This window comes from Eptesicus fuscus, chromosome 13, assembly GCF_027574615.1.
Source record: "Eptesicus fuscus isolate TK198812 chromosome 13, DD_ASM_mEF_20220401, whole genome shotgun sequence".
Taxonomy (NCBI): Eukaryota; Metazoa; Chordata; class Mammalia; order Chiroptera; family Vespertilionidae; genus Eptesicus; species Eptesicus fuscus.
This window is the reverse complement of record NC_072485.1, coordinates 1,986,710-2,012,854: the sequence shown is the minus strand read 5'-3', so window position 1 is coordinate 2,012,854 and position 26,145 is coordinate 1,986,710. Positions and strand designations below refer to the sequence as shown.

The following is a 26,145-nucleotide window of genomic DNA, read 5'->3' as shown; positions in this document are numbered from 1 at the left end:
CCACTGACAGCGCCAGCCCCGCTCACACCTGCTGCTGGTACCGGCCCCAATTGCTACGCGCTGTCAGCAGGTATGAGCGGGGCCAGCACCGTCAGCACGTGGGAGCAGTGGCAGTGGGAGCAGGGCTGCCAGCAGACAGGGGACCGGGGGCCATGGCAGGAGGGTCCGAGCAGGGGTGCAGAGGATGGGCTGAGACCCACCCCTGTGCCCACTGCGACCCACAGTTCCTTTCAAGGTGCACAAATTCATGCACTGGGCCCCTAGTCTACACTCATAAAAGAGTAACATGCTAATTGACCATACCTTCGCAACACCCACCAGCCAATCAGGAGTGAGTATGCAAATTAACCCAACAAAGATGGTGGGTTAATTTGCATACACAGGCGCCATGGTGACAACGCAGGTTTTCCGCACCACCCCAGCCACTCCGGGCCTCTGGGCAGCGTGGGAAGGCGGAAAGGCAGCTCCAGGCCAGAGCGGAAAGGTGGCTCCAGCCAGAGCGAAGGCGGAGCCGGCAGCCAGGGGAAGGAAGGCCCATTCTTGCAGGAATCTTCATGCATCGGGCCTCTAGTGTAAAAATAAAAGCCCTGGCCAGTTGCCCAATGGTTAGCGTTGTCAGCCTGCGGATCAAAGGGTGGTGGGTTCAATTCCTCAGGTACCTTGGTTGCAGGCTCCCCAGGCCCCGTTGGGGCCAGTGGGAGAGGCAACTAACTGATGTGTCTCTCTCAAGTCAATAAACCAGGAGTCACAGTTCAATTCTCCGTCAGGGCACATGCTGGGTTGTGGGCTCGATCCCCAGTAGGGGGCGTGCAGGAGGCAGCAGATGGATTGTTCTCTCATCACTGATGTTTCTCTCCCTCTCCCTCTCTCTTCCTCTCTGACATCAATAAAAATATATATTTTTAAAGTAAAAATAAGATAACATTTTTAAATTCTCTAGAGACTTACTCTTTCCAAAACCACCTCACATATCCAGCTCTGAAGCTCCACCCCCCACAAGAGTTGGCCCTTTCTTTTGACCAATCCCGTCTGCATTCGGAGAACAGTGAGTGGAACTCGGTCTCCCACGTGGGCACCGGTTCTGAGGACAGCGAGCCGCTGGGGCTGTCTCCTGCCTCCTTCTCTAGGCGAAGGCCCAGGCTGTGGGCTCACAGAGCAGGAGGCTGACGCCGCAGCCCACGCACGACCCCGAAGCCAAGCGCCCCGGGCAGCGGCGGGCCGCATCCCGGCCCGTCACTTGCTGGCCCTGTGCCCTTAAGCAAGTTACTTTCCTGCTTCAGTTCCTCGCTCTGTCTCGGGTGAGGAATTCATGAGTTAAGACACGTACAGCCTGAGAAGCCCAACCCACCCAGAGCGAGTCCTCAGCGCGTCAGAGCTCCTCATCACGGCCACCTCTGTCCTGCCCAAGCTCCCAGGCAGGCGGAGGCGGAGGCCGAGTGGGAGCAGCCAGCCAGGGCCTGCCCTTCTCCCTGCTCCTCTCCAGACAATCCAGCCCGTGCACATTCCTCCGGAAGGAGGAGACCAGGCTGCGCTCACAACGCTGCTAAGACTCTGACCCGCCCAACGATGACTGTGCCGACGGGCGTCCGCAGCATCCGCTCTGCCGGCCAGGCTGCCCTTGCCGATGCCTCTGGGATGCAGTGCGGCTGGGAGGCCTCCATCCCTCCGCCCAGCTCTCTCCTGGGACCTCACTCCTGAGCCACCTTTCATCACTCAAGATGCAGCTGAGAAAATGAAAGGTGGGAGTAAATGGGTAAACTGCGCCCTCCCAGACCCCAGTCCTTTATTCTAAACATAAACGCAGCATTTTAACGTGTGGATTCAGAATCAGACAGGTCTGGCTTCACTGCCAGCCCAGCCACCTCGTAGCTGGAAGCCCGGGTCAGTCACCGGCCCCGCTCCACCCGTTTCCTCAGCCGGCAGATGGGGATCATAACAAGACCCACTTCGCGGATCGCGGTGAGGGTGAATGAGATCAAGTAAGATAACCACGAGACGCTAACACGGCACCTGGAACAGAAGCTTTCCATGGAAGTTCTTATCATTAAAATAAATGTCACCAACATCAAAACCCTTCAAGAATCCTCTATCGGGCCACAGAACAAAATCCAAATAGTGACAATCTGACCCAAACCTTTGCTTCTCCACCCGCCCACCCACCCATCCATCCCCTTTCCGGGCCCTGAATGTCCTGCCATTTCCTAATGTACCATTCTCCTCGCGCCTTGTCTTTGTCTGGAAGGGTCTCCCCACCCTACGCGTGCTGCCTGGGCTGCCCCCATCACTCAAGGTCACAGACCTTCAAAACCCGGCCAGCAGCAGCCCCCTCTGACGGCCGCCCGAGTTCCCGGATGCAGCTCACCGTGTTTCTGAATGTTCTCATTGCATTGAGTACACAAGGCTACTCGAGCGCATATGCCGCTGGTCATACTGGTTCAAACGACAGTTTCTTCTGGGGAGAAAGGCCATTTTACAGTGTTTCCAACGTTCTCAGCCCCTGCACTCCGTGGCCACTCCGCCTGTGGCTGGTGTGCAGAGGGAGGAACTCACACCAGGGCAGTTACCGCAGAAACTCATGAATGGAGGACAGGCCCTTTTACCCGCCTTGGCCAGCTCCTCTGTCTGACTCTTCAAACTGCCCTTCTCTCTCACCCTCTGTGTGCCCACAAACCCCTCCCTCTCAGAAGACAATGTCTCCTCTTCTTCAAGAAACTTCAGGCCGTGCAAACGGCCCAGCCACCACCTCCCCACATCTGCATCCATCCTCGCTTCCACTCCCCTTTTCCTCGGAACCTCAGCTCCTCTGCCAGCCCTGGTCTCCCCTCCAAGCCCTGCTCCGGCAGAAAGACCCTCTCTAGCGCCTTCAGCCTCCCTTTCAGCAGAGGCGCTCTCTCCCTCAGCCTCTAAGCACAGAGTCTCTCTCATCTTGAAAAACAAGCGAACCAATAAATAACAACAAAAACAATAATAATCTCTCCTTGCCCCTGTAACACTATTCATTATCAACTACTGCTCTCTCCTTCCTACGCCAGGTTCTCCGCCTGCCATCTCCCTTTCCCCCATCCCATCCCCTTCTGGGCCCCAGAAGCCCAAGCCGCACTCCCCTACCGCTTCTGGCAAAGGGCATCACGTCTGACAACCGCCAAACACAGGAACTGAAGACTCTAACAGGCACTTTTCGCTCCTGGTTTTACCGGCTCTCGGCAGCAGGGACTACTTGACCTTCTCTACCCACGGCTCCCAGGACAAATTCTCTCATTCATTCGCTCAACCTTTAACATATATTTATTGAGCATCTGTTTTGTGCCACTTTCTCAGCAAGAAATTAAACGTGAGCAAAATAAACACACGCCCAGTTTTGGAACTTAAAATACAGAAATTCAACACATTAATCAAATCATAACGACAAACTTCGGTGAGTACTATGAAGAAAAGACAAGAGCGTGGCTGTGGAAATCCCCGTGTGGTAGGGAGCAGGGAGTGGCTAATGCAGGCATCCCTGAAATGCAGGCATCCCTGAAAAGGCTACTTTTGAGATGAGTTCTGAAGGGTAATAAAGCAAGAGAGGGAGAGCGTTCCAGGCAGAAGGCACAGCATATGCAAAGGTCCTGTGCCAAGGAGCACGGTCCGTCAGGGAACTGAAATACAGGCAGTATGGCTTAACACAAAGCGGGGGGAGGGAGAGATAGAGAGAGAAAGGGCGGGAGAGAGAAAGGTGAGATGAGGCTAGGAGGTAGGCAGGAAGCAGATCATGTAGGACTTTAGAAATTGAGTCCTTATTCTTAGAGTAATGGGAAGCCATGGGAAATGGTTGAGTGTGGACTGAGCGATGGCAGACGTGACAAGGTCTGCATGTGTAAGATTGCTCCAGGGAAGACAATGAGGAGGAGCCACAAGGAAAGAGAAGATGACTTAGGAGTCCACTGCAATAGTCCATGAGGAATCTGGGAGCTGAACGACGCTGGTGGCAGTGGGCATGGAGGGGGCAGGGCAGGCGGCACTTTCGAGGTAAAATCAGCCAGAACTGGTGACAGATCCGACGTGGATGCTAGAGAGAGAGGTGCCGGGACGCTCAGGTTACTGACTTGGGGTTGCCATTCACGACACTCAGGGAAGACTAGAACAGTGCCATGCTTGGAAGGAAAGAATACGAGTTTCATTTCGGAGAAGTTCAAGGTGCCTTGGATGTATGTCAGGGATAATGTCAAGCGGGTAGCTGGCTGAGGGCAGGGTCAGCAAACTATGGCTCACGGGCCACGTCAGCCCACAACATCCACAGAAACACACCACACTGCTCATCGCCGCGCTGCCCCGGGCTCCAGCGCTGCTGCAGCAGAGCGGAGCGGTTACTGCAGGCGACCACAAAGCCTAAGCCATGCATTCTCCGGTCCTTTACAGAAGGGTGCCAACCTTGAATTAGAGCAAAGAATATGGGTTAGAGTTACAACCCAGAATCTCATTAGTCTCCTCCAACCAACTCTCCACACTGATTGTTACACACACACACACACACACACACACACCCGCGTCTCTGACCGTTTTTATAAAATCTCTTTCTAAGGCTCTTCCTGTCCTGCCCACCCCTTAAATACTGGTGTTCCTTAGAGCTCCACCCTGAGCCCACGTTCTTCATACAACACCGTTCCTGGATAATCCCACCCACTTTTATAGATGCAACAACTGCCAGTCGGCTAATGATACCCAACCTGTATCGCGGGCCACACTGGCCTCCGAGTGCCCGCGTGACTGGGTACAGCCCTGAATACGCCACCGCAGGGTCTCAAATGGAGTGGAATGCACTGTGTTGCGAGGTGGATCCACCCCCTCATCCTTCCTAACAATACAGATCTGCTTCGGATGCCCACCCTTCCCACGCTGCCCCCGGGGGAAATGCCTCCATCAGACAGACAGGGCCCGGGCAGGACACAGAGGCAGAGGCAGCGGAGACTTGGCAACGCGTATGGGCCACTTTTCAAAGGGTCAAGGAAGCCGACGCAGGCACAGCCCTTGGCCACCCAAGCCTGAAGGAAGAAAGGGGGACACGGTGTCACCAGCGTCGGGTGGAGATGGCACTATGCCGCCTACTAGGGGCTGTCGCCACGGAGGGCCTCGGCCACACGGGCCAGGGCACCCCGGCAAGGAGGGAGCAGGGCAGATGACTTTCACCTCCTGCCAGTGCCACCCAGTGACCAGACCTGCGTGGAAGCCAACGGAAGAGAGCCTGCCTGATGCTCTAAGGCAGTGGTCGGCAAACTCATTAGTCACAGAGCCAAATACCAACAGTACGACGATTGACATTTCTTTTGAGAGCCAAGTTTTTTAAACTTAAACTTCTTCTAATACCACTTCTTCAAAATAGACTCGCCCGGGGCCGTGGTATTTTGTGGAAGAGCCACACTCAAGGGGCCAAAGAGCCGCATGTGGCTCTCAAGCCTCAGTTTGCCGACCACGGCTCTAAAGGGTCAGCCTTCGGGGGAGGAGAGAGCAGAACGGAGAAGTGAATGGATCAGGTGAGAGGAGCAAATGAGGTATAACTAGCAGCTGACCCCACCCCCAGCCTGGGAGGTGGGGGCAGGACCCAGATCAATTAAAACCATCACTCCATCCAGAGGTGTGCTGGTAAACAGCTAGAAGAAAAAAAATTCAAGCCCGGCCAGCATGGCTCAGTGGTTGAGTGTTGACCTATGAACCAGGAGGTCCCGGTTCGATTCCCAGTCAGATACATGCCCGGGTTGCAGGCTAGATCCCCAGTGAGGGGCGTGCAGGAGGCAGCCAATTAATGATACTCTCTCATCATTGATGTTTCTATCTCTCTCCCTTTCCCTTCCTTTCTGAAATTCATAAAAAATAGTTTAAAAAGAAAAAAAATCAAATATGTAGGGTTTGACAATTTCTGTGAGAAAATATTCCCACCATGGCTAATTCCCAGCTACAAAGGTGAAGTCTCCGAAGGCTGTTAGGATGAAATGCGCATCCCCGGCTCCGAGAGCCCGTGGGAGCTGACCCAGGGCACCGCCCTGCTGACCTCAGAGATGTCTGGCCAGCCTGTGTGCTTTGAGCTAACCCAGTAAAGGTTGGTTTCAGAAAATTTGCTTGGAGAGTTATTCAATGCTTCCATGTCTTGTATATGTTCCTCTGTATGTCTGGAGTTTTCCTCACTCCCTATCTCTAAGTAACTTCCATGCTTTTTTAAGATTTAATTTTGTCCTGGCCAGGTACCTCAGTTGGTTAGAGCGTTGTCCCCATACATCGAGGTTGCAGGTTCAATCCCCAGTCAGGGAACATACAAAAATCAACTCTCTCTCTCTCTCTCTCTCTCTCTCTCTCTCTCTCTCTTCCTCTCCCCTACTCTCTCTCTCTCTCTCTCTTCCCTCCCTTCCTCTCTCTCTAAAATCAATAAATTTTTTTTAAAAATTTTAATCTGGGAACAAAGCAGGGAAATCACAGTTAAACATAAGTAATTTTAGACATGGAAGAAATTTTTTAAATGACCAAACTCCCAATTTTGTACACCCAGTTTTCCAAAATATACATTGTCGGCCTTTGATTCATAAAACTGCCCGCTTAAATGAAAAAGAGAGAGTGTGAGAACCTTAGGTGCCTACGGTTTATAGCACTCAGACAACGGATACAGCGGGACTGCGTTATAACCTAGGGAGAATTCAAACACGCTAATAAAGAACGGGTCCTATCTTCGAAGAGTAAAGACAAACAAACATGGTATGAAACATGGTATCACATAGCAGATTCAAAGAATTGTTTTTAAAGGCTGAACCTTGAAAACACACTCATTGAAAGAAGCCAGTCACACACACACACACACACACACACACTCACAAATCCACATATTATAGGATTTCGTGGCTCTGAAATGTCCAGACAGGGAAATCCACCGCAATAGAAAGCAGACTGACGTATGCCAGGAGCGGGGGGAAGGGAGGGAAGGGGAGTGGCTGTTCATGGATATGGGATTTCTCTTCGGAGTGATGAAAATGATGCCAAAATGATTGTACAACTCTGAATATACCAAAAGCCACCAAATTGTACACTTTAAATGGACAAATTGTATGGCATGTGAATTGTATCTCAAAAAGAACTTATTTATAACCCAGCTGGCATGGCTCAGTGGTTGAGCGTTGACCTATGGCCCAGGAGGTCACGGTTCGATTCCCGGTCAGGGCACATGCCCGGATTGTGGGCTCGATCCCCAGTGTGGGCTATGCAGGTGGCAGCCGGTCAGTGATTCTCTCTCATCATTGGTGTTTCTCTCTCTCTCTCCCTCTCCCTTCCTCTCTGAAATCAATAGAAATATTTATTTTTAAAAAACAACTTATATTTAAAAGCAAAAGATAAATCAATTCATAAAGTACACAGATCATAAAATCAACTTCTAATGTTTGAATTATTTGGCCTGCCAGATTTGATGCAGGCTAGATGTGAAATGACATCAAGTTTAAGAAACCACCCAGCACTTCTACTTTTGTTTATCTCAGTGTGACAATATGTGAACGTTTCTGTGGGGAGGGGTCTGGGATATGAGGAGTGACATGAGGTATAACTAGCAGCTAAGTATTCTATTGCAAAATAATTTAGCTGAAAAACTGGTCACTTTAATGACAGCGTCAGCGGGAGGGACCGGGTGTGCTGGCAGCAGGAATATTACTCACCAAGCGAATGAAAACTCCCCACCTGTAGCAGCCTTAAGTCTTCTTGCTAAGGTCCCCTCAGGAGGTCCCCCTACCCACCGGGAATGTCACCATGGGAACAGTCCCGCCAGCTCTCCTAACAGGATTTCCCAGAAAGATACACACATACATGTTTTCCAAAATTCAACCAATAACTGCAACTGAAAATTAGGTAATTAAGCTGGGTTGAAATTTCTGCAATTTGGGAACTGCATGAAAGCAAAACTTACCCAAATTTTAAGAATATGTCACAGTGTGGATTCTGTACTTCTGACATCAGTTAATACTACACATTAAGCTTCCAACAGAACCCATGTGTCCTTTCTTGTATTTAAAAAATGTGCTATTAAAATGCTAAAGTCTTTTCCTCAACAGAATGCGCCTCTGTTACAGAGCCAAATCACAGCACATCTTCCCTGTAGCTAATACATGTTTTGTGTGCTGGGCTCTGATAATCACCTCCCAAAAAATAAATTACCAAGTCGTGTTTTTCTTCCCCAACACCCGGGACAAACGCCTGACCGCTAGGCCTGCCCCTGCCTAAGCCTAACACAGCCCGCAGCCCCGCAGCCTCCGAGCCGCCGAGCCCGCACCAGACGGCGGGGGGCCCTAACCGGGCCCGCGGGCCCCTCGCGCCTCCCGAACCCTCGCGGCCCGGCCAGCCGTCAGTCCCGGGCTCCCCAAAGTGCGGACCAGCCGAGGGGGTGGTGATCGCAGGGAGCGAGCATCCTCCCCACGTCCCGCTTCCTTCCTGCCCCGGGACCCCCGCGGAACCGGACCCGCGCCCGCCCCCAGCTCCGTGCGCTCACCCCGGAGGAGCAGGACGCCCCCCGCCCCCCCGCTCACCCCGGAGGAGCAGGACGCCCCCCGCCCCCCGCTCACCCCGGAGGAGCAGGACGCCCCCCGCCCCCCGCCCCCCGCTCACCCCGGAGGAGCAGGACGCCCCCCGCCCCCCCGCTCACCCCGGAGGAGCAGGACGCCCCCCGCCCCCCGCTCACCCCGGAGGAGCAGGACGCCCCCCCCCCCCCCGCCCCCCCGCTCACCCCGGAGGAGCAGGACGCCCCCCCCACCCCGCTCACCCCGGAGGAGCAGGACGCCCAGCAGCACGAGCGGGGCGCGGCCTCCCGCGGCTCCCGGCGGCTGCATCCCGGCGGCTCCCGGCGCAGCGCACCTGGTTTACCTCCCGCGACGGCGCAGGTGACACCGGAAGTGGCGTCGCCGCAGGTGGCGGCGGAAACGCTTAAGATGGCGATTCCGAGCGGCTCGGGAAGGGCTCTCCCGGGACCGCACCCGCACGAGTGCGTGCCCCCCAGGCTGTGTGGCTTCTCTGCCCGGAATGGGGGCGGGGGGGGGGGCTGCGGCCTGGGAGAAACGTGCTCCTTGGAGCTGTGGGTCCTGCGGCCGGACCGTCTCCTCCGCCGGGTCCGGGACCTTCCCCCTCCCAACGCCCAGGACCGGCTTCCGTGAACCCCGTCCCCGGGGCCTGCGGGTCACGGGGCCGGGCCAACACCCGCTGCTGGGCCTTGGAGGTGGGCGGGCGCCTCCGTCCTTCGGCGGAGCGGGCGGGTCATCGCGGCCAGCCCCTGCCGGACCTGCGCGTTCAGGTGCTGTTGGCCGTGGCCGTGACACCGTCACAGCGCAGAGCGGAGGCGCCGGGCGGATACCTGGGCCGGGGAAGAGTGATGTGTTCGCACAGCTGCCGTGAGAGGAAGAGATGGCCTCACGTTCCAATGAAGAGAAACGGACCGGCGCCTGCTTTCATCACCAGCCAACCTGGAATCTCAGGATATTGAATGAAAGCAAGAGGGGAGCCAAACTGTTCAGCATTTGGGGAATTTTCATAACTTTCCATTTTTCAACTCTCATTCCTCTATCAGAGCAGCGATGGGCAACCTTTTGAGCCTGGTGTGTCAAACTTCGCCAAAAAACTGAGCCTAACTCGGGTAGTGTGTCACTTTGAGGAAAAGACATTATTTCGCAAATGTTTCATCCTCAGGAGCAGCAAATGTTTCATCCCCGGCATGCGGCCGCCTCAGCAGCCACGTGTCGTCAGAAATGGCTACGCGTGTCAGTGCTGACACATGTGTCATAGGTTCGCCATCACTGACTGAGAGTCTACTAGATGTGAAAACTGGTGTTTTCACCTTTAAGAAGGTAGTGAAAGGGTCCCAAATGGAATAGATGATGCTCTGCCCTTGAAAGTATAGGAAACAGGCCTCTGTGACCCATCTCCAGCATAGTCAACTTTCAGAGCAGAAAACTAACAGCATGTTGCCAGTTGGTTACTGAATTTTCGGGGTGGCGGGGAGGGGGGGCAAAGGATGTAGGGAGGAGGGGAAAGGGTATAAGCACAAAGAACTGTGCATACACCCTGGCCGGTTTGGCTCAGTGGATAGAACATCAGCCTGCGGACTGAAGGATCCCAGGTTCGATTCCGGTCAAGGGCATGTACTTTGGTTTCGGGCACATCCGATGTTCCTAACTCTCTATCCCTCTCCCTCCCTCTCTTAAATCAATAAGATATACCAAAAAAGAAAAAGAAGAACTGTGTGCGTGACCAGCAGCACATTTCCAGGAAGATCGCCCTCCACAACTAGACAAGGGGAGGTGGAGGCAACTAGGAAAGGCCTCGGCCCATTTTTAAAATAATCCAGGAGGAGACAATGAGACCTAGGCAAGGCGGGGAAACTGTTGACCCCGTAGTACTCAGCCAATGAGCAGCCAGGGTAGGGACTCTCCCGGACTAGGCATACACTGCCTGGGATCCACGCTCCCGTGTGCCTGCTCAACCAGACACCCGATCTTGCAAGACCGCATTAAAAGTCTCATTGTTTGCCATCCTCTGTCTCCAAGTCTGTTATTTGAATTCAGACAGGTGAGTGTTTCTCACAAAAGAATCCCCAAACTAAGTAGCTTGTTGTGCCGGATTCTGAGTTTTCCATGGCAATGTGAAAATTCTGTGAAACTCCTTATCAGTTTATTTCTCCAGTAGACATTAATTCTACCCATTACTAACTTCCAGCCTGCCAGTAAGAAAATTTTCAGTGAAGATGAAATACCGTACATATCCATCTGTTTTCTGTTACCTGCTATTTAAAATTCAGATGTGTATATAAAGCCAATTGTACAACTGATAAATCTTTATTGCTAAAGGTTATTTACATAAATGTTCAAGGCAGGAGAAAATTATAAATCACAGAAGTTCTGTTTAGGAAGAAGACAATGAATAACTGGGTATTTGGCCATGACACAGCTACAAGTTTTGCTGGAAACACATCCCTGAGTTTGTAACTACTCTTTCATTACACTGTGGGACATCATCCGGGCCATCTGTTTGAAGAAACATCCAGTGTTTATATGTTAAAAGGGTGAATTATGGAGAAAAATAGAAAATGTGAATTAAAAATAATATAGACTCTAAATCTAATTTTTAGTTTCAAAACTGGGTATTGAAACTTTACTTTGTGTAATGAGCAAAACAAGACAGGTATGGAATGTATTTGTGAATCAAGGTTTGTATGTAAATTACACCCTTTTTTTAAGAACTCTTGGGGAAAAACATATCAAAGTTCAGTGTTAGGCATGAGCAGAGCGAGGGCGAAGGGGCAGGGCCCGGTCACCAGGGCAGAAAGCTCCAGATGCCCAGCCAGGGGCCAAGCTGGGGGACAAGAACCGCGCCCAGGGTCACCTCTCCGCCCCAGCACAGCACTGGTCCTGCGGTTTGACCCCAGATCTTCCACAGCCTGGAGAGGCCGTTCAGACCCCCTGACCTTCCCTCCCTAGAGATAGCATCGAGGCCTCAGTTGCATTTCAGCTCCAGGCCCAGAAAAGCAGCAAAACCAGACAAGTGACACCGTGGCCGCCTCAGGTCCAGCTATACTGACCAATGACCCCTGGCCCTGGTGCCGACCAATCAGCGGAGACCATGACCCTGAAAGAGCTCACCTGGAAAGCTGATGAATATTCTATTAAGGCCTCCCCTGAGGCCGCCCCTCAGACTCCCACCTGCAGGAGAGAGAAACATGCTCAGGATGAAGGACCCCATGTGCCCTCTCCCTCAAGGAGCACACCCCGCCATTCCCTCACAGGCGCGTGTCCCCACCTCATGAGACTTGCCACCAGGGGAGCATGGGCAGTGCCAGCTGGTCCCGGGTCACCCCCTGAACCCGTCTCCAGGCCCCTTTGCTCTGACTTCCCGGTGAGCCAAAGCAGCCCAGCCTGGCTCTCCTGTTGCTGCTTCTCTGCCGTCCTTGCTCCACTGTCCTGAGTCCATTTTCGCTGCCGTCATGGGCCCCGTACCCTTTGGCTCAGAGCTGTGCAGCCCTCCCCTTTGGATTGACAGTCTGTTCATCCAAACCTCCAGCCCCTTTCCTTAAAGAAATTCCATTTTTCTTTATTCACCGTCTGAGATGGCTGTTTAGCCTGCCTGCCCACCACCGCATTTCACCTTTCATTCAGTGTCTTTAAACACAGATCATCTGTTTGAAAATTCCAGTTTATTAAAAGAAATAACATCTTTAGCCCCGTCAGTGAAAACTGAACATATCATTTTGTAAAGATTTGGGGGAGGCCTAAACTTTTAGATGTTTTCTGTCTTTTGAATAAATGCTGCTATAGCTTAAGTTTGGAAATAAACCAGAAAACTAGACACTTTTTAAAAAGCTCTCTTCTTTTCGTAGCTCACTTATAACGTTTCTTTTATCTGCTAGTATAAGAGAAAAAAAAGTAAAGTTGATTTCATTCTGTCAGTTTTGGCATTTCTTTGCCCCACACCAAATTCTCCCCCAAAACAAGTGAATTTTTAAAAAAGAAAGAAAGAAGCAGGTAATCTCTTCCAGTTCTCAGAGCTTTGTGTACCAATGAACAAAATTACCACCATTTAGGGATGGCTTTTTTCACCAGCTCTAAATTTTAAAGTCATGAAATACCATTTCAGAATTCTTCTATTTAACTGCTAGATGATCCCCGGCCACAAATGAAGGAGCACAGACTTTGCTCTGTTGTTGCAGATCCCAGAGGCGGGAGGGGGCAGGAGACTCGGCCACTCACTGCTCAGGAAAGACCTGCGCTGCTGAATGTTTTCCACAAACAGGAACAAGGTGGCATCTGTCCACCTGTCAGCACTGAGGAAACCTTCCCTTAGCGACTCTGTGATTTAGACTTGCTCTCTGGTAAACTTCTCATCAGTTGACAAAAATAAGGGGGAAACCACCATCTAGGGACGTTGAAGGGAAGGTCATACAGTAAGACGGGTCCCAGATTGCAGGGGAGCCAGGGAAACCACCTGCCCGGCCACCGCGGAAACGGGGGCTCCGTGGGGAGCAGAGGGTGAAGACCGCTCCTGCAGCGGGAGCGCTGCTCCCGGACGGACGGACGGACGGACGGACGGGTGCGGAGGAAACGCCGCGGTAGACGAGCGGCCGGTCTGCCATTCGCGCCAGCGGTGCCCACAGCCGTCCTTCCCGGGCTGCTTCCGCACGGACCTGCTGCGCGGGCACCGGCCCCGGCGGCCCCGGAAACGACTGGCTCTCACGGAGGGAGCAGCACGGGCTCCCGCAGAGGAAGCGCGCAGAGCGGTGCTGGGGCGGGGTCCGCCGGGGAGGCGGGGGCTCGGGCGGTTGTCTGGGGTCAGGTGCAGAGCTGGGCGGAAAAGGTCACCCCGACAGGAGCCAGCGAAAGCTTCGTCCACTTCAGCTCCCCCGGGGTCTTGCTCTGGGCTCCTCCGCCTCCTGAAACACACACGTGTCGGTGGGCGATGCCCTGGGAAGGAAGGGGGCGCGGGACCCGCCCGTGGCCTGCAGCCAGCCCTCGGCTCTGCGAGCCTCCACCAACACACGGTCACGTGGGAAAATGAACACCCTGTTCACCTTCGAACGCTTTTAACCGAGCTTTGCTTATAGTTAAGTTAACAGGTTTGTTGTTGTTGTTGTTATCAATTCACTGTTATTTTTAACAAATTCTCGTGAGTAGGCCACAGGCTGGAAACAACACTGTGATTTCGCCAGTAAGTGTCACACAGCCACAGCCACAGCCACCTGTAATCCCGTCTTTAACTCCTGCGGGCAGCCGGCGGCAGGGCGGCCCGGTCACCGGGCATCGCTCACGCCGGACAGCAGCGCCCGCATCCACTAGGCCCACCCGCACACACGGAAAGTTACAGCACTACCACAGAAACCTGCGAAGTTAAACTTTTCCTACATAATTCCAATTACACAAGTGTCTACATAAGTAAAAACAGGAAAACTATCTACTTGTCCATTTCTTAGCATACGCATTCGGAAAACCTGCGTTCTTATGGAGGGGACTTTGGGCTTTAGCGGACACCCCCTCGCCCGAATTAGTCTGATACATCGAGGGTTTGCTGTACATACATATTGATAGACCTGTTGCCCATTGTGAATGAAAATATTCTTAAATGTATTTATTCTCCCCTAATTTAACGTTTAAAAGAGGTTTCCTGACCCTTATTCTCAGAGTCAGTGTCCTTAATTCACGGCCGCTGACCCCTGTGGACACTTGGTGATCTATACTCACTCACACACACATTTTCTCTCTCTCCCTCTCTCCCTCCCTCCCTCTCTTCCTTTAATTGTAAGCAAAATCAAATAAACAGAAAAGTAGATAAGACAGGCATTCACCCATCACCTAATCTTAAAGCATTTTGCCTTACCTAAATTTTATTTTGGCTGACATTTTTCCCCTGACAAATATTCCGATTTTTAGAATAGGAACATTTTCCTATATAACCACAACACCCTTATTATACCTAATAAAAATTAATAATTTCCTAATATCCATATTCAAATTTTTCATATTCAAGACTCCAATTGTCCCCCAAATCTTTTTACAACTAGTCTGTTCAAACTAGCTCCATCCAGTCCGGGGTCCACACTTTGCACTTGACTGTTACCTCGTTACATTTCTTTGAATATAAAAGAGCCCCATCTTTTTCCATGACCCACATGTTGGAGAAGCTGCTTGATTTTAAAAAGAAAATAGCCTTTGGCAAAATCTCTCTGATACCAAATTTGTCTTTCTGGGTTTATGATAGAATCGTTTCTCTCCGTAGTCTGTTTTATAGATCCTGAAGGTACTTTCACTGGAGTCTCAGGCTATAAAAATGTGACTCTTTTTACAAATAATAATAGTGGACCTACTTCAGAGAATAGAAGAAATTCTGATCATATAAAAAAATAAATCATCCTATGTTTTAAGCCTGAAAACTAGAAAAACAAAATCACACACTATTAAAACTGGATTCATGGTCCCGATAACTACATGAGAGGAATTGAATAGTTGTGTTGAAACATCGGGCCTATCTTTTTTAAAGCAATATTTATTAGGCCCTGGCTGGTAGCTCAGTTGGTTAGAGTGTCATCCCGACCCCAAGGTTTCAGGTTCATCCCCGGTCAGAACACATTCAAGGGTCAACCAATGAGGCATAAATAAGTAGGACACACACCGATGTCTGTCTGTCTGTCTGTCTGTCTCTCTCTCTCTCTCTCAAACCAATCAATAAAAATATTTTTATTTACATGTTGAAAGTTAATTTATTATTCTTAAATAAAGAATTCTCAAATCTTAGAATTCTCTCAGCTTTAACAGCCTAGCTTCCTAAGACTTTGCACAAATCACATTCAAAGGAGAAGCCATCCATAACAGACTTTCACCTCCCTGACCCAGCCCCTCTCCTTTCATATAGGAAACACTTAACAATCAATCATCTGGGAGACCCACGTTCGAGATGAGTGGACAAGAGAGCTGAGGAAAGAAAGGAGCCCATCCGTGACCTCACCGCTGAGGCTGAGGAACGTTAGTCTGTGTCTTCCAGGTAAACAGCGACCTTCTTCTCTGGGTTGAGTCTTTCTTCTTCTTTTCTGTAAGAAAGAAGCAGAAACCAATGTCAAGCCAACAAGACCAGAGCCAGGGAGGCGAATCCTACACAGCTTCAGGCAAGGCACTCCTCCCCACATTTGGGGGAAAATTAAATGCACCTGGATAGAGAGCCCAGCTTCCAGAGAGCCAGGGCACCAGGCCGTCTAACCTCTCACACTCAGTGCCTCCCATGGCCCTGGGCATCTGAACTCAGACACTTTCCGGAATATGTGTAGAAGGAAATCATATAATTAGGGAACTCCAGGGATTTCAAGCAGACACCTTAGTTTACTATTAGTGTCTTACCTCTAATTCTACTCCTTATTCAAAATAGAAAAAGTCTGAGGGGAGGTAAAGTATATGATTGTCTAGCCACTACATTGCACACCTGAAACCAATACAAAATAATATTGAAAGTAAATTGTAACTGAAAAATTTTAAGAAGACAGAAAAAGTTTTGTGTTGACCTAGAAGTCATCTTTATTCATTATATTCAGTTTAAACCAGAACCCAAGAGGTGAGTTCATTAGGCTCCTTAAAATCAATTCTATTTATTTCAGTAAATATTTCTCGAGGAAAAGAAGCAAATGGTGCTGGGAGTACCAAAAAACTGCAACCTGCGCAAAGGAATGAATTTGGACTCCAACTTCACGCCATCTACAAAAATTAACTCAAAATTAATCCAAGGCCTAAATGTAAGAGCTAAAACTGTAAAACTCTTAGAAGAAAACATAAGCACAAATCTTCATCATGTTGGGGTAAGCAATGGTATCTTAGATAACATAAGCAACAACAGAAAAAAATAGATAAATTGGACTTCATCAAAATTTTAAACTTTTGTGCTTCAAAAGACACTATGAAGGAAGTGAAAAGACAACCCACAGAATGAGAAAATCATTGCAAATCATACATCTAATAAAGCACTTTTAGATATTCCAGAATATATAAAGAGCTCTTATAGCTCAACAATAAAAAGACAACCCAATTTTTAAATAGGCAAAACATTTGAATAGATATATCTCCAAAAAGATATACAAATGGCCCAATAAATACATGGAAAGATGTTCAGCATCACTAGTCCTTAGGAAAATACAAATCAAAACCTCAATGAGTCCTGACCAGGTAGCTCAGTTAGAGCATCTTCCCTATACACCAAGGTTGGTAGTTCAATCCCCAGTCAAGACACATACAAGAAGCAACCAATGAATGCATAAATTAGTGGAACAACAAATCTTCTCTCTTCTTCTTCCTCTCTCAGTCAAATCAATAAGTAAAAAATTTTAAAAACCACCTCAATGAGAAGCCACGTGACACCTGCTATGGCTATAATCAAAAGGACAGACAGTAGTAAGTGTTGTCAATGATGCGAACAAACTGGGATCCTCACACATTGCTGGTGGGGATGGAACCTGGTGCAGCTGTTTTGGAAAATGGTCTGGGAATACCTGGAAAAGGTAAACATAGAGTTACCAAGTATGTGAGCAGTTTCACTCCTAGGTGAATGGAAACATATGTCTAGGCGGGAGTGGCGGGGAAAGGTCACTGGGGGAAACAGGAGACATGTGTAGTACTTTCAACAATAAAGAATTTAAATTTTTTTAAAAAGAAAACATATGTCTACACATAAATTTATAGACATATGCTCATAGCAGCATTAGTCATAGTAGCCAAAAAGTAGAGAAAACCTAAATGTCCATCAATTGAATGGATAAACAAAATGTGATATATACATACAGTGGAATGAAGTGCTACTACATGCTATAACATGGATGAACTTTGTTAACACTATAATAAGTCAAAAAATCCAGACACAAAGGCCACATGTTGTATGATTCTATTTATAGGAAATGTCCAGAGCAGGCCAATCCACAGAGACAGAGAGCAGAGTAGGCAGGGGCCGGTGAGAGGGGGACGTAGGGAGTGACAGCAAGAGGGTATGGCGTTTCTTTGGGGATGATGAATATGTTCTGGCATTAGTGGTGACTATGGAATATTAAAAGGGTGAATTTTATAGTGTGTAAATTTTATCTCAGTAAAAAATATTTATTGAGCACCTAATAGCAGCATGGCTGACTTCCCTACTGACTTCCCTAGGTACTGATTCATAGTGACCCTGCTGACTGCCCAGTGGTTCTTAGAAATGTATGCTGTACATTAAAGGTAAGGAGTATTCTTTTTTTTCTTTCTCTTTTTTTTCTGTTTTGATTAATCCTCACCCGAGGATATTTTTTTCATTGATTTTTTAGAGAGAGTGGAAGAGGGAGGGAAGGAAGAAAGGAGGGAGGGAGGGAGGGAGGGAGGGAGGGAGGGAGGGAGGGAGAGAGGGAGGGAGGGAGGGAGGGAGGGAGGGAAGGAGGGAGGGAAGGGAAGAGAGAGAAAAAAAACCACAACATGAATCTAAGAGAGACACATCAACTAGTTGCCTCCCACAAGTGCCCCGACCAGGGCCAGGGATTGAACCTGCAACCCAGGTACATGCTCTTGACCGGGAATTGAACCCTGGACCCTTAGGTGCACAGGTTATACTGTAACCACTGAGCACACTGGCCATGACAGGAGTGTTCTAAAAAAGCTTTATCTAACAGATTTTAGTTTCTTATATGTTATTATATTAGTTTCAGGTGCACACCCCGGTGATAAGACATTACATAACTTACTAAGTGATCTCCCCGATAAACTTCATACCCATCTGATGAAACAGATTTCAATATCAAATCCTCCATCATGAAGAAAGGCCATCATGAAGTCTGTAAAACTAAGAGTCCTTTTGTAAAGTCACTAGTCTCACCCCATTGTGCTCATCCTGTGACTCTGAACCCTTTCCTCTAAGATTTACTCAAAGGGCAGAGCGCCTGCTCCACAGTGACCAGCCTCCCTGTGAGTGCCAAGCGCCACCCTAAATGAGAGCGAGGAGAGGGCCCCGGCTGCCCAGCCTTACGGGGTGATCTCCACGACTTTGTGGGCCCTCTCGGCCCACCGCCGTTTGCGGAAATGCTGGAACAGGACCACCCCGATCACTATGATGACCATCAGGGCGCAGGCGGAGCCAATGGCCAGGGCCAGGAAGTAGATCTCGGAGAAGCGCACTGGGGAGAGAAAAAACGGTCCAGTGAGGGTTCTCTAGCAGAGGAGGATTGTGATGTCAGCTATAGATACAATAGGGATGCATTTTTTTAAATATTTTTTTTATTGATTTCAGAGAAGAAGGGAGAGGGAGAGAGAGATAGAAACATCAATGATGAGAGAGACTCATTGACTGGCTGCCTCCTGCATGACCCCTACTGGGGATCAAGCCCACAACCTGGGCATGTGCCCTTGACCAGAATCAAACCATGACCTCCTGGTTCAGAGGTCAACGCTCACCCACTGAGCCAGGCCTCAGGCGGGAGGTGCTTTTGTCATTAGATGGACTTGCTCACCCACCATGTCACCTTGTCAACTGTAGTAGCACAGGAAAGCCAGACATACCCCTTCGGTGGTTCTCAGACGTGTCCCTGGAGGAGCGGCAACAGAACTTTGAGACACAAAGGACCAGGCCCCGCCCCAGACCTACTGAATTGCAGGTGGGGCCTGGCGTTTGTTCTAGCAGATCCTGCAGGTGACCGATGCACGCTAGCCTTGGGAGCGCCACTGGGCCGGTTGAGTAAGATTATTGCTGACCTAGTCACATCGAGGGCCCAAACCTTCCCCCTCAGTCCCTCTGCCATTCAGTCAGTCATTTATTCAGATGTATGAAGGGCCTACCATGTTCCAGGCACTGATGGAAACACCAAGCCAAAAACAGACATCACCTTCAAGGAACTCACGCCCCTGGGAAGACAGGTGAGTAAAGCAGTGACTACAGTCGTGCATCTTTAACAACAGGGACGCCTTCTGAGAACGGCCTCGGTAGGCAATGCTGTCACCGTGCAGACATCCTAGGAGCCTTACACACCGGGTGGCAGAGCCTGCTGCACACCGCGGCTGTCTGTGCAGCCCACTGCTCCCAGGCTACGGCCCTGGCTGGCACGTTACTGTCTGAAATCCATAGGCAGTTGTAACACGGTGGTATTTGTGCATATAAACATATCTACACATAGAAAAGGTGCAATAAAAATCTATACTAATAAAAGGGTAATATGCTAATTAGACCGGGAGATCTTCTGGATGTCCTTCCAGACAAAGCCATGGTGGCGGGGCTGAAGCAGAGGCGGTTAGAGGAGAGTAGGCCAGCAAGGGGGGGATGTTGGGGCGAGCAGGCCGGCAGGCAGAGTGGTTAGGGGCAATCAGGCAGGCAGGCAAGTGAGTGGTTAGGAGCCAGCAGTCCCGGACTGTGAAAGGGATGTCCAACTGCCTGTTTAGGCCCTATCTCTGTGGGATCAGGCCTAAACCAGCAGTCAGACATCCCCCAAGGGGTCCCAGATTGGAGAGGGTGCAGGCCAGGCTGAGGGACACCCCACCCCCATGCACGAATTTCGTGCACCGGGCCTCTAGTATGGTATAAAAGCCCGGCCAGCGTGGCTCCGTGGTTGAACATCAACCTATGAACCAGGAGGTCACGGCTCGATTTTGTCTGGGTTGCAGGCTCTGATCCCCAGTAGGAGATCGAGCGTGTAGAAGGCAGCTGATCAATGATTCACTCTCATCATTGATGTCTCTCTATCTCTCTCTCCCTCTCCCTTCCTCTCTGAAATCAATAAAAATATTTTTTAAAAAATAAAAAATGTTTTAAAAGAATAGTTTATTGATTTTTAGAGAGAGAGGAGGGAGAGGGAAAAACTTCGATTGGACAGTGCAGCATCAAGCGGCTGCCTCCTGCACGCCCACCACCAGGGGTCAAGCCTGCAACCTGGGGATTTGGGAATCACACCGGTGACCCTTTGATGCATGGGACCACACCCAGGCACCCGCCACACCCGCCAGGCCCATGTTTTCCACCTTTTGAAGGAGCTTATTGGGGTCTGCAAAAGCTCCTGCTACAGCTTCCCTGTGGCTTTTCGTGAGGGTCTTATTCTTGCCCTGCAGTTTCCGTCCTCTGCCTCCTCTGCAGCCGTGCCCGCTGTGCCAATCCAGCCACTCCCCGTCCGTCCATCCCTCAGGAGCCACGGCCAGGAGCTCCTCGGGTCGGCCTCACACTGAGGCTCAAGTCGTTCCCCATCGCACCACATCCTTGCTCTTTGCAACCTCTGTGCTGTGATGTGAAATGGCTACAGCACCACCGGGGGATGGGAGCTTTTCGGCTCTGTTGTCATTGTGTGGCCGCCACTGCACACGTGGTCCATTGTGACCGAAGCATCGTCGTGTGGCACAGGACTGACAGTCGAGTGGGTGAAGGATGCCCGAGGGAGCCCTAAACCAGGGCCCAAACCAGGCTTGCGTTTGTGACGTCTGGGTCTCGGTCGCTCTTTTCAGTCCTCACTGAGGATATTTTCCCATTGATTTTTAGAGAGGGAACAGGAGGAAATATCAATGGGAGGGAAACACCGATCCCAGGCCGGGGAGGAGCCTGCAGCCGAGGTACGTGCCCTTGACCGGAATCGAACCTGGGACCATTTGGTCCACAGCCCGACGCTGCATCCACTGAGCCACACCGGCTAGGGCTTGATTTCTGATTTAAAACTCAATAAACCCGCAGAACCAGGAAGGACAGTAGAGATGTCTAGCTCGGGGGTTCCCAGCCTGGAGTCCACGGCATACTGTGTGTGTACATTCTCTGTGGGACGCAGGCCATGGCTTTCGATAGATCTCAGAGCAGTGACCCGTGTGTTTAAGAACCATGTGTCTTGCCTAATCTGTTCGGTTTGCAGATGAAGAAGCTGAGGTCCAAAGATAGGGCATTACTTCTCTCAGCACTCAGACTGCTTCTCCAGCCCCCAGCTCTCTCCTCTCAGGGCCGGGAGCCGCTGCTGGGGAGGGAGGAGGAGATCGCACCACTTTACAGGGCAGCGGTGCTGTGTGTCCGTTCGGAGCGCACAGCAGGGAAAGCTCCGTTAAATGGCAGCTCCCCCGCTCACTGGCTGTGCGATTGGGGTGATTGACTTCCTTGAGTGTCTGTTTCCGCGATGTATAAAACAGAGATAACAATATCCATTTCTTGAGTTCTTACTAAAAATAAAATTGTTCATGTAAATGGTTCCAGGCTGTGCCTCCACGTAATAAACACTCAGTCCACAGTAACTACTATAATTTTCAGCACAATCAGAGTTTGGGAGTTTTTACATTTGTTACCTCGTTTATCCTCGCCATAACTCTCGCTATATTGCTCTCAGTTTCCCGGAGGGAAGAGATGCGTCTACAGCTGCAGTGCCGTGGTCTTTGCTGTCGCCCTGCACCGCTGGCGGCTGGCTACATGGGACGCAGACCATGTAGCCAACACCCCTGTTGGGAGCATCATTCTGGAGCCAAAGATGCCCCGCCCATCAGCTGCATGCCTTTGGACAGGTGCCTTCACCTCTGTGAGCTCAGTGTCCCCGTTAGGAAAATGGGGGGTGGGGGTGACTCTAAGAACACACGAACTGATGTGATATGTGAAGATTAAATGAGATACACACAGCCCCTGACACCGCTCCATAAAGGAGAGCCCCTGGTTGGCGTCTGCGGCGAGGGGGGCTGTGAGGACCAGGAGACAGCGCCGGCGGCCCAGCCCGCGGCCGGCAGGGGCTGCAGGCACTCACTGCGCCTCCTGGAAGGAGTGGCTGGAGGAACAGACCACGGTGACCCTTTTACCAGAGTTGCTCCCTCTCCCTCCCAGCCTCATGCCATTTCCTAACACATTCCTTGGATCCCCTTGCTTTCCTTTCTGTTTCTCCCCACAAGCAAAGCCTTTGTCTTTCACGCCAGGATTCCTCACCTCCCTCCACAGCGTCCAGATTAAAAGGGCTCATCCTTCCCTCTACACTTTCAGCCATCACAAAAGATGGCCCCGCTCTTTTCTTTTTTTTAATTATTTTTATTTTCTTTATTTTTATTGATTTCAGAGAGAGGAAGGGAGAGGGAGAGATAGAAATATCATTGATGAGAGAGAATCATTGACCGGCTGCCTCCTGCATGCCCCACACTGGGGATGGAGCCAGCAACCCGGGCATGTGCCCTGACGGGAATCCAACTTGGGACCCTTCAGTCCGCAGACCAACGCTCTACCCACGGAGCCACACCGGCTAGGGCTGCCCTCCCTTTTCTACAAGCTCCCAGGCTTCCCCAGACCCTTCCCCACGGCACCTACCGGTCTGCACCACACTGAGCCGGATCTCCCCGACGAGCCCGTCCACGTCGGGCGGGTTCTTCACCTGGCAGGTGTACGTCCCGTTGTCATCGAACCGCAGCTTCCAGAGCATGATGGAGGCGTCGTACCGCTCCGGGTTCCCGTCCCAGAACACCCGGTCCTTGAACCGTCCGCTCATGGGTTTGAAGGGGTCCATGTGGTAGTAGAAAACCTGGGAAGGAGCAAAGATCTTCCTCAGGGCCAGGGGCTGCGGGAGCAGAAGAGACCCCGCCAGCCTCGCGGCCCCGCAGCAGGAGCTCCTGGCTCTCCCTGCCAGCGGCCTCTGTCCCAAGAACTGCTTCCCATCCCTACCTGTGCTCGTTGCTAAAAAACGAATGAATACATAACCAGCCCTAGCCAGTTTGGCTCAATGGGTAGAGCATCGGCCTGCAGACCGAAGGGTCCCGGGTTTGATTCCCCGTCAGGGCACATGCCCGGGTTGCAGGCTCGATCCCCAGTGGGGGTGTGCAGGAGGCAGCCGATCACTGATTCTCCCTCATTATTGATGCTTCTATCCCTCTCTCCCTCTCCCTCTCTGAAATCAATAAAGATATATTTAAAAATAAAAGAATACACAGACACAGGACGGGCCAGAGAAACAGACTGGCGTGTTCTCCCAACGCAGGGCCCCTGAGAAAATGCCGCGCATCTGCTTACAAACTGCTCCGAGCCCCCATCCTGCGGGCGGAAATTCCAGGTCACGGTCAGAGCGTCGCCCACGGGGGCGAAGCTGGAGAAAGTGCACTTGAGCCGCACGTCTGTGCCGTTCACCGCCTCCAGCACCCGGGACGTGTAAATCTCCACGGCGGCTGCAGGCCCGAGAGCTGCGACAGGAAAAGGAGGAAGGAGGGTGAACAGGGCCCGAGCAGAGAGAGCTGCCTGCACCAAAGTCCCCGGGAGCGGGCGGGCAGAGCTGAGAGGCCGCCCAGCCTCTCTGCCCTGATCTGCGCCACCTGCCTGCCGGGCAGGGCCCTCCCCTCAACCTGCGAACAACTAGACGCCCCGCCTGAGCCTCCTGGCGCCCTCACTCTCCCCCCGCCTGACACCCACTTCAGCTGCTGGGAGAGACTACAACCATCCCAAGTCGGAAGGAAAGCAGAAACCTAGAAGTCTGAACAGATCCGAGCATGCATTGGCCGAGGGTTCGAGCGCAGCGGCATGCGCTGTGTGGGACGGTCCTTGAGCCGGGAGTTGTCCAGAGGGGCCCTTGCTATGTCTTCTGCAGAAGTCAAGTTCAAGGCCAGCCGGTTCATGCTCGCCTGGACCTGACGCTTCACACTCGCGGCCTTCCCCCCGCATGGTACCCACGCTTAGGACGCGGGGGGGGGGGGGGGGGGCCTCTCCGTAGCCGGGCGGCTGCCCCAGGGCTGCGGCGGCCCAGACCCGACCCCGCCGAGATCCGCCCCAGCCCCGCCTGCCTGGAGGTGAAGCAGCGCAGGAAAATGGTTGGTAACCCGAGATTTGAAAACCCTCTCTGTGCCCGAGCCGCTGGCAGCCGAAACACACCTAAACCTGTTTGTCCAAAAGCAGTTCCTCCCCAGTGCCCACCGACTTGGGTTTCAGTCAAGTCCACCCCCAACCACTGCCTCTGCGGCTCAGCTCCAGAGAAAACTCCGCTCCTTCCTAGACAACTCGCTCACTTCACGGGGTGGGCGGCGAGGGGGTGCTGAGGGACCCCCCCAACACACACACACACACACACACACACACACTCACACACACACTCACACACACACACTCACACACACACACACACACACACACTCACACACACACTCACACACACACACACACTCACACACACACACACACACACACACTCACACACACACTCACACACACACTCACACACACACACACACTCACACACACACACACACACACACACACACACTCACACACACACACTCACACACACACACTCACACTCACACACACACACACACACTCACACACACACACTCACACACACACTCACACACACACACTCACACACACACACACACACACACACACACTCACACACACACACTCACACACACACACACACACTCACACTCACACACACACACACACACTCACACACACACTCACACACACACACACACTCACACACACACACACACACACACACACACACACTCACACACACACACTCACACACACACACACACACTCACACACACACACACACACACACACTCACACACACACACACACACTCACACTCACACACACTCCCCGGCCCTTACCTGTGAGCTGTATGCCCAGGAGGAGCAGCGCAGCGCGCGGGAGGCTCCGGCCGGACATGAGGAAGCCCGGCCCTGGCCCCCAGGCCAGACGGGCAGACGGAGGGCGGCAGCCCCCTGCCAGGGCCACCCCGGAGCGGGCCCTGCGTTGTCCGGAGCGAGGCAGCCCCTCACCTGTGGGAACCCGAGCGCCCGCGCCTGTGACTCATCCCTGCTCCGCGGGTGCACTTTGCTGGAATGGAAGGTGGGGCCTCCGCTCCCAGCGCCTCCCCCCCCTCCCTCCGCCCTCTCCCCTGAGCGAGTCTGCACAGAGCCCCACAGCGGCAGCCTCGCTCTCCGGCTCGGCTCCTCTGGGCGCTGGCCTCCGGGTGCCCTCGGAAGCGGCCGGGGAGGTGGTGCCCGGCTGCCGTGCCCCAGGCTGCCTTGGCGTGGCCCCTGCACACGCTTTGCACAGGCAGCGGCGGGCTCGCCTGGGAAGTGAGTGTCGAAACTGACTCGCAGGGATTGGCCCGCCCGAAGCACCTCCCCGCTCAGGCCCTGTGGGCAAAGTCCTACGTGCACCCCGCAGCCTGAGGCCAAGGTGTCCCTGAGAGCTCTGAACCTTTGCTGCCCCCAGCTTCCCCGAGACCCACCTGGCACAAACTGGCCCAACCAACCTTCATGTTTGCTTTGCGGCATTTAAAGACAAGCGGGGTGGCATCCCTGCTCTACCGCATCTCCGGATCCCCCCGCGTGTTCCCGCTCGCCGGGAAGAGCCCAGCGGAGGGAAATGTTTTGCCCAAACTGCACAGCCGATAGGTAGCAAACCTGGAGCTGTTGGGCGTCTTAAACCTGGTGCCCTTTTTACAAAATCCGTCTGCGTGAGCAGCCAGCAGAGCACTCTCCAGGAAAGCCGGCACAACCGGTCCCTGCCTCGGGCCTCACAGTTCCCGGCCGCTTTTAGGGCAGCTGCGGTGGGAGAAAGCTCAGGTAGAGACTCCGGTGCGCCAAGGCCTCCCTCTCCAGAAAAAGGCCGAGGAGGCCGTCAGCAGCCCTGGCAGCAGCGGAGAGGGAGGCAGAGCAAGGGTTCCCTGCAGCGAAGGCGTGGGCTCCGCTT

The 26,145-nt window shown here is 52.1% G+C and overlaps 3 protein-coding genes across 4 annotated transcripts in view; all 3 read right to left on the bottom strand.

The window, feature by feature from the left end:
• Positions 1-8,799, bottom strand: part of JAML (junction adhesion molecule like) — a 72,552-nt gene extending 63,753 nt beyond the window's left edge. Inside the window, exon 1 of the mRNA XM_054725593.1 lies at positions 8,765-8,799. The gene's annotated coding sequence lies outside the window, so the exon portion shown is untranslated. The remainder of the gene's footprint in view (positions 1-8,764) is intronic.
• MPZL3 (myelin protein zero like 3) overlaps positions 1-9,265 on the bottom strand; it is a 30,946-nt gene extending 21,681 nt beyond the window's left edge. Inside the window, exon 1 of the mRNA XM_054725597.1 lies at positions 8,765-9,265. Within this exon, the coding sequence (XP_054581572.1) occupies positions 8,765-8,831 (67 nt within the window). The 5' untranslated portion in view covers positions 8,832-9,265. The remainder of the gene's footprint in view (positions 1-8,764) is intronic.
• A 2,896-nt stretch (positions 9,266-12,161) lies between these two features.
• Positions 12,162-25,504, bottom strand: MPZL2 (myelin protein zero like 2). Of its 2 annotated transcripts, XM_054725596.1 has the most exons (6): positions 25,053-25,499; positions 23,458-23,624; positions 22,762-22,972; positions 18,499-18,646; positions 15,481-15,562; positions 13,349-13,414 (listed from the first exon to the last, which is right to left on the bottom strand). In XM_054725596.1, exons 1-5 carry the CDS (start codon positions 25,108-25,110, stop codon positions 15,499-15,501), a joined length of 648 nt encoding a protein of 215 aa, XP_054581571.1. In that variant the 5' UTR covers positions 25,111-25,499; the 3' UTR covers positions 13,349-13,414; positions 15,481-15,498. The 2 variants fall into 2 exon arrangements, with proteins under 2 accessions (XP_054581569.1, XP_054581571.1); XM_054725594.1 differs by lacking the exon at positions 18,499-18,646 and having other exon boundaries at positions 12,162-13,414; positions 25,053-25,504.
• Positions 25,505-26,145: the final 641 nt, after the last annotated feature.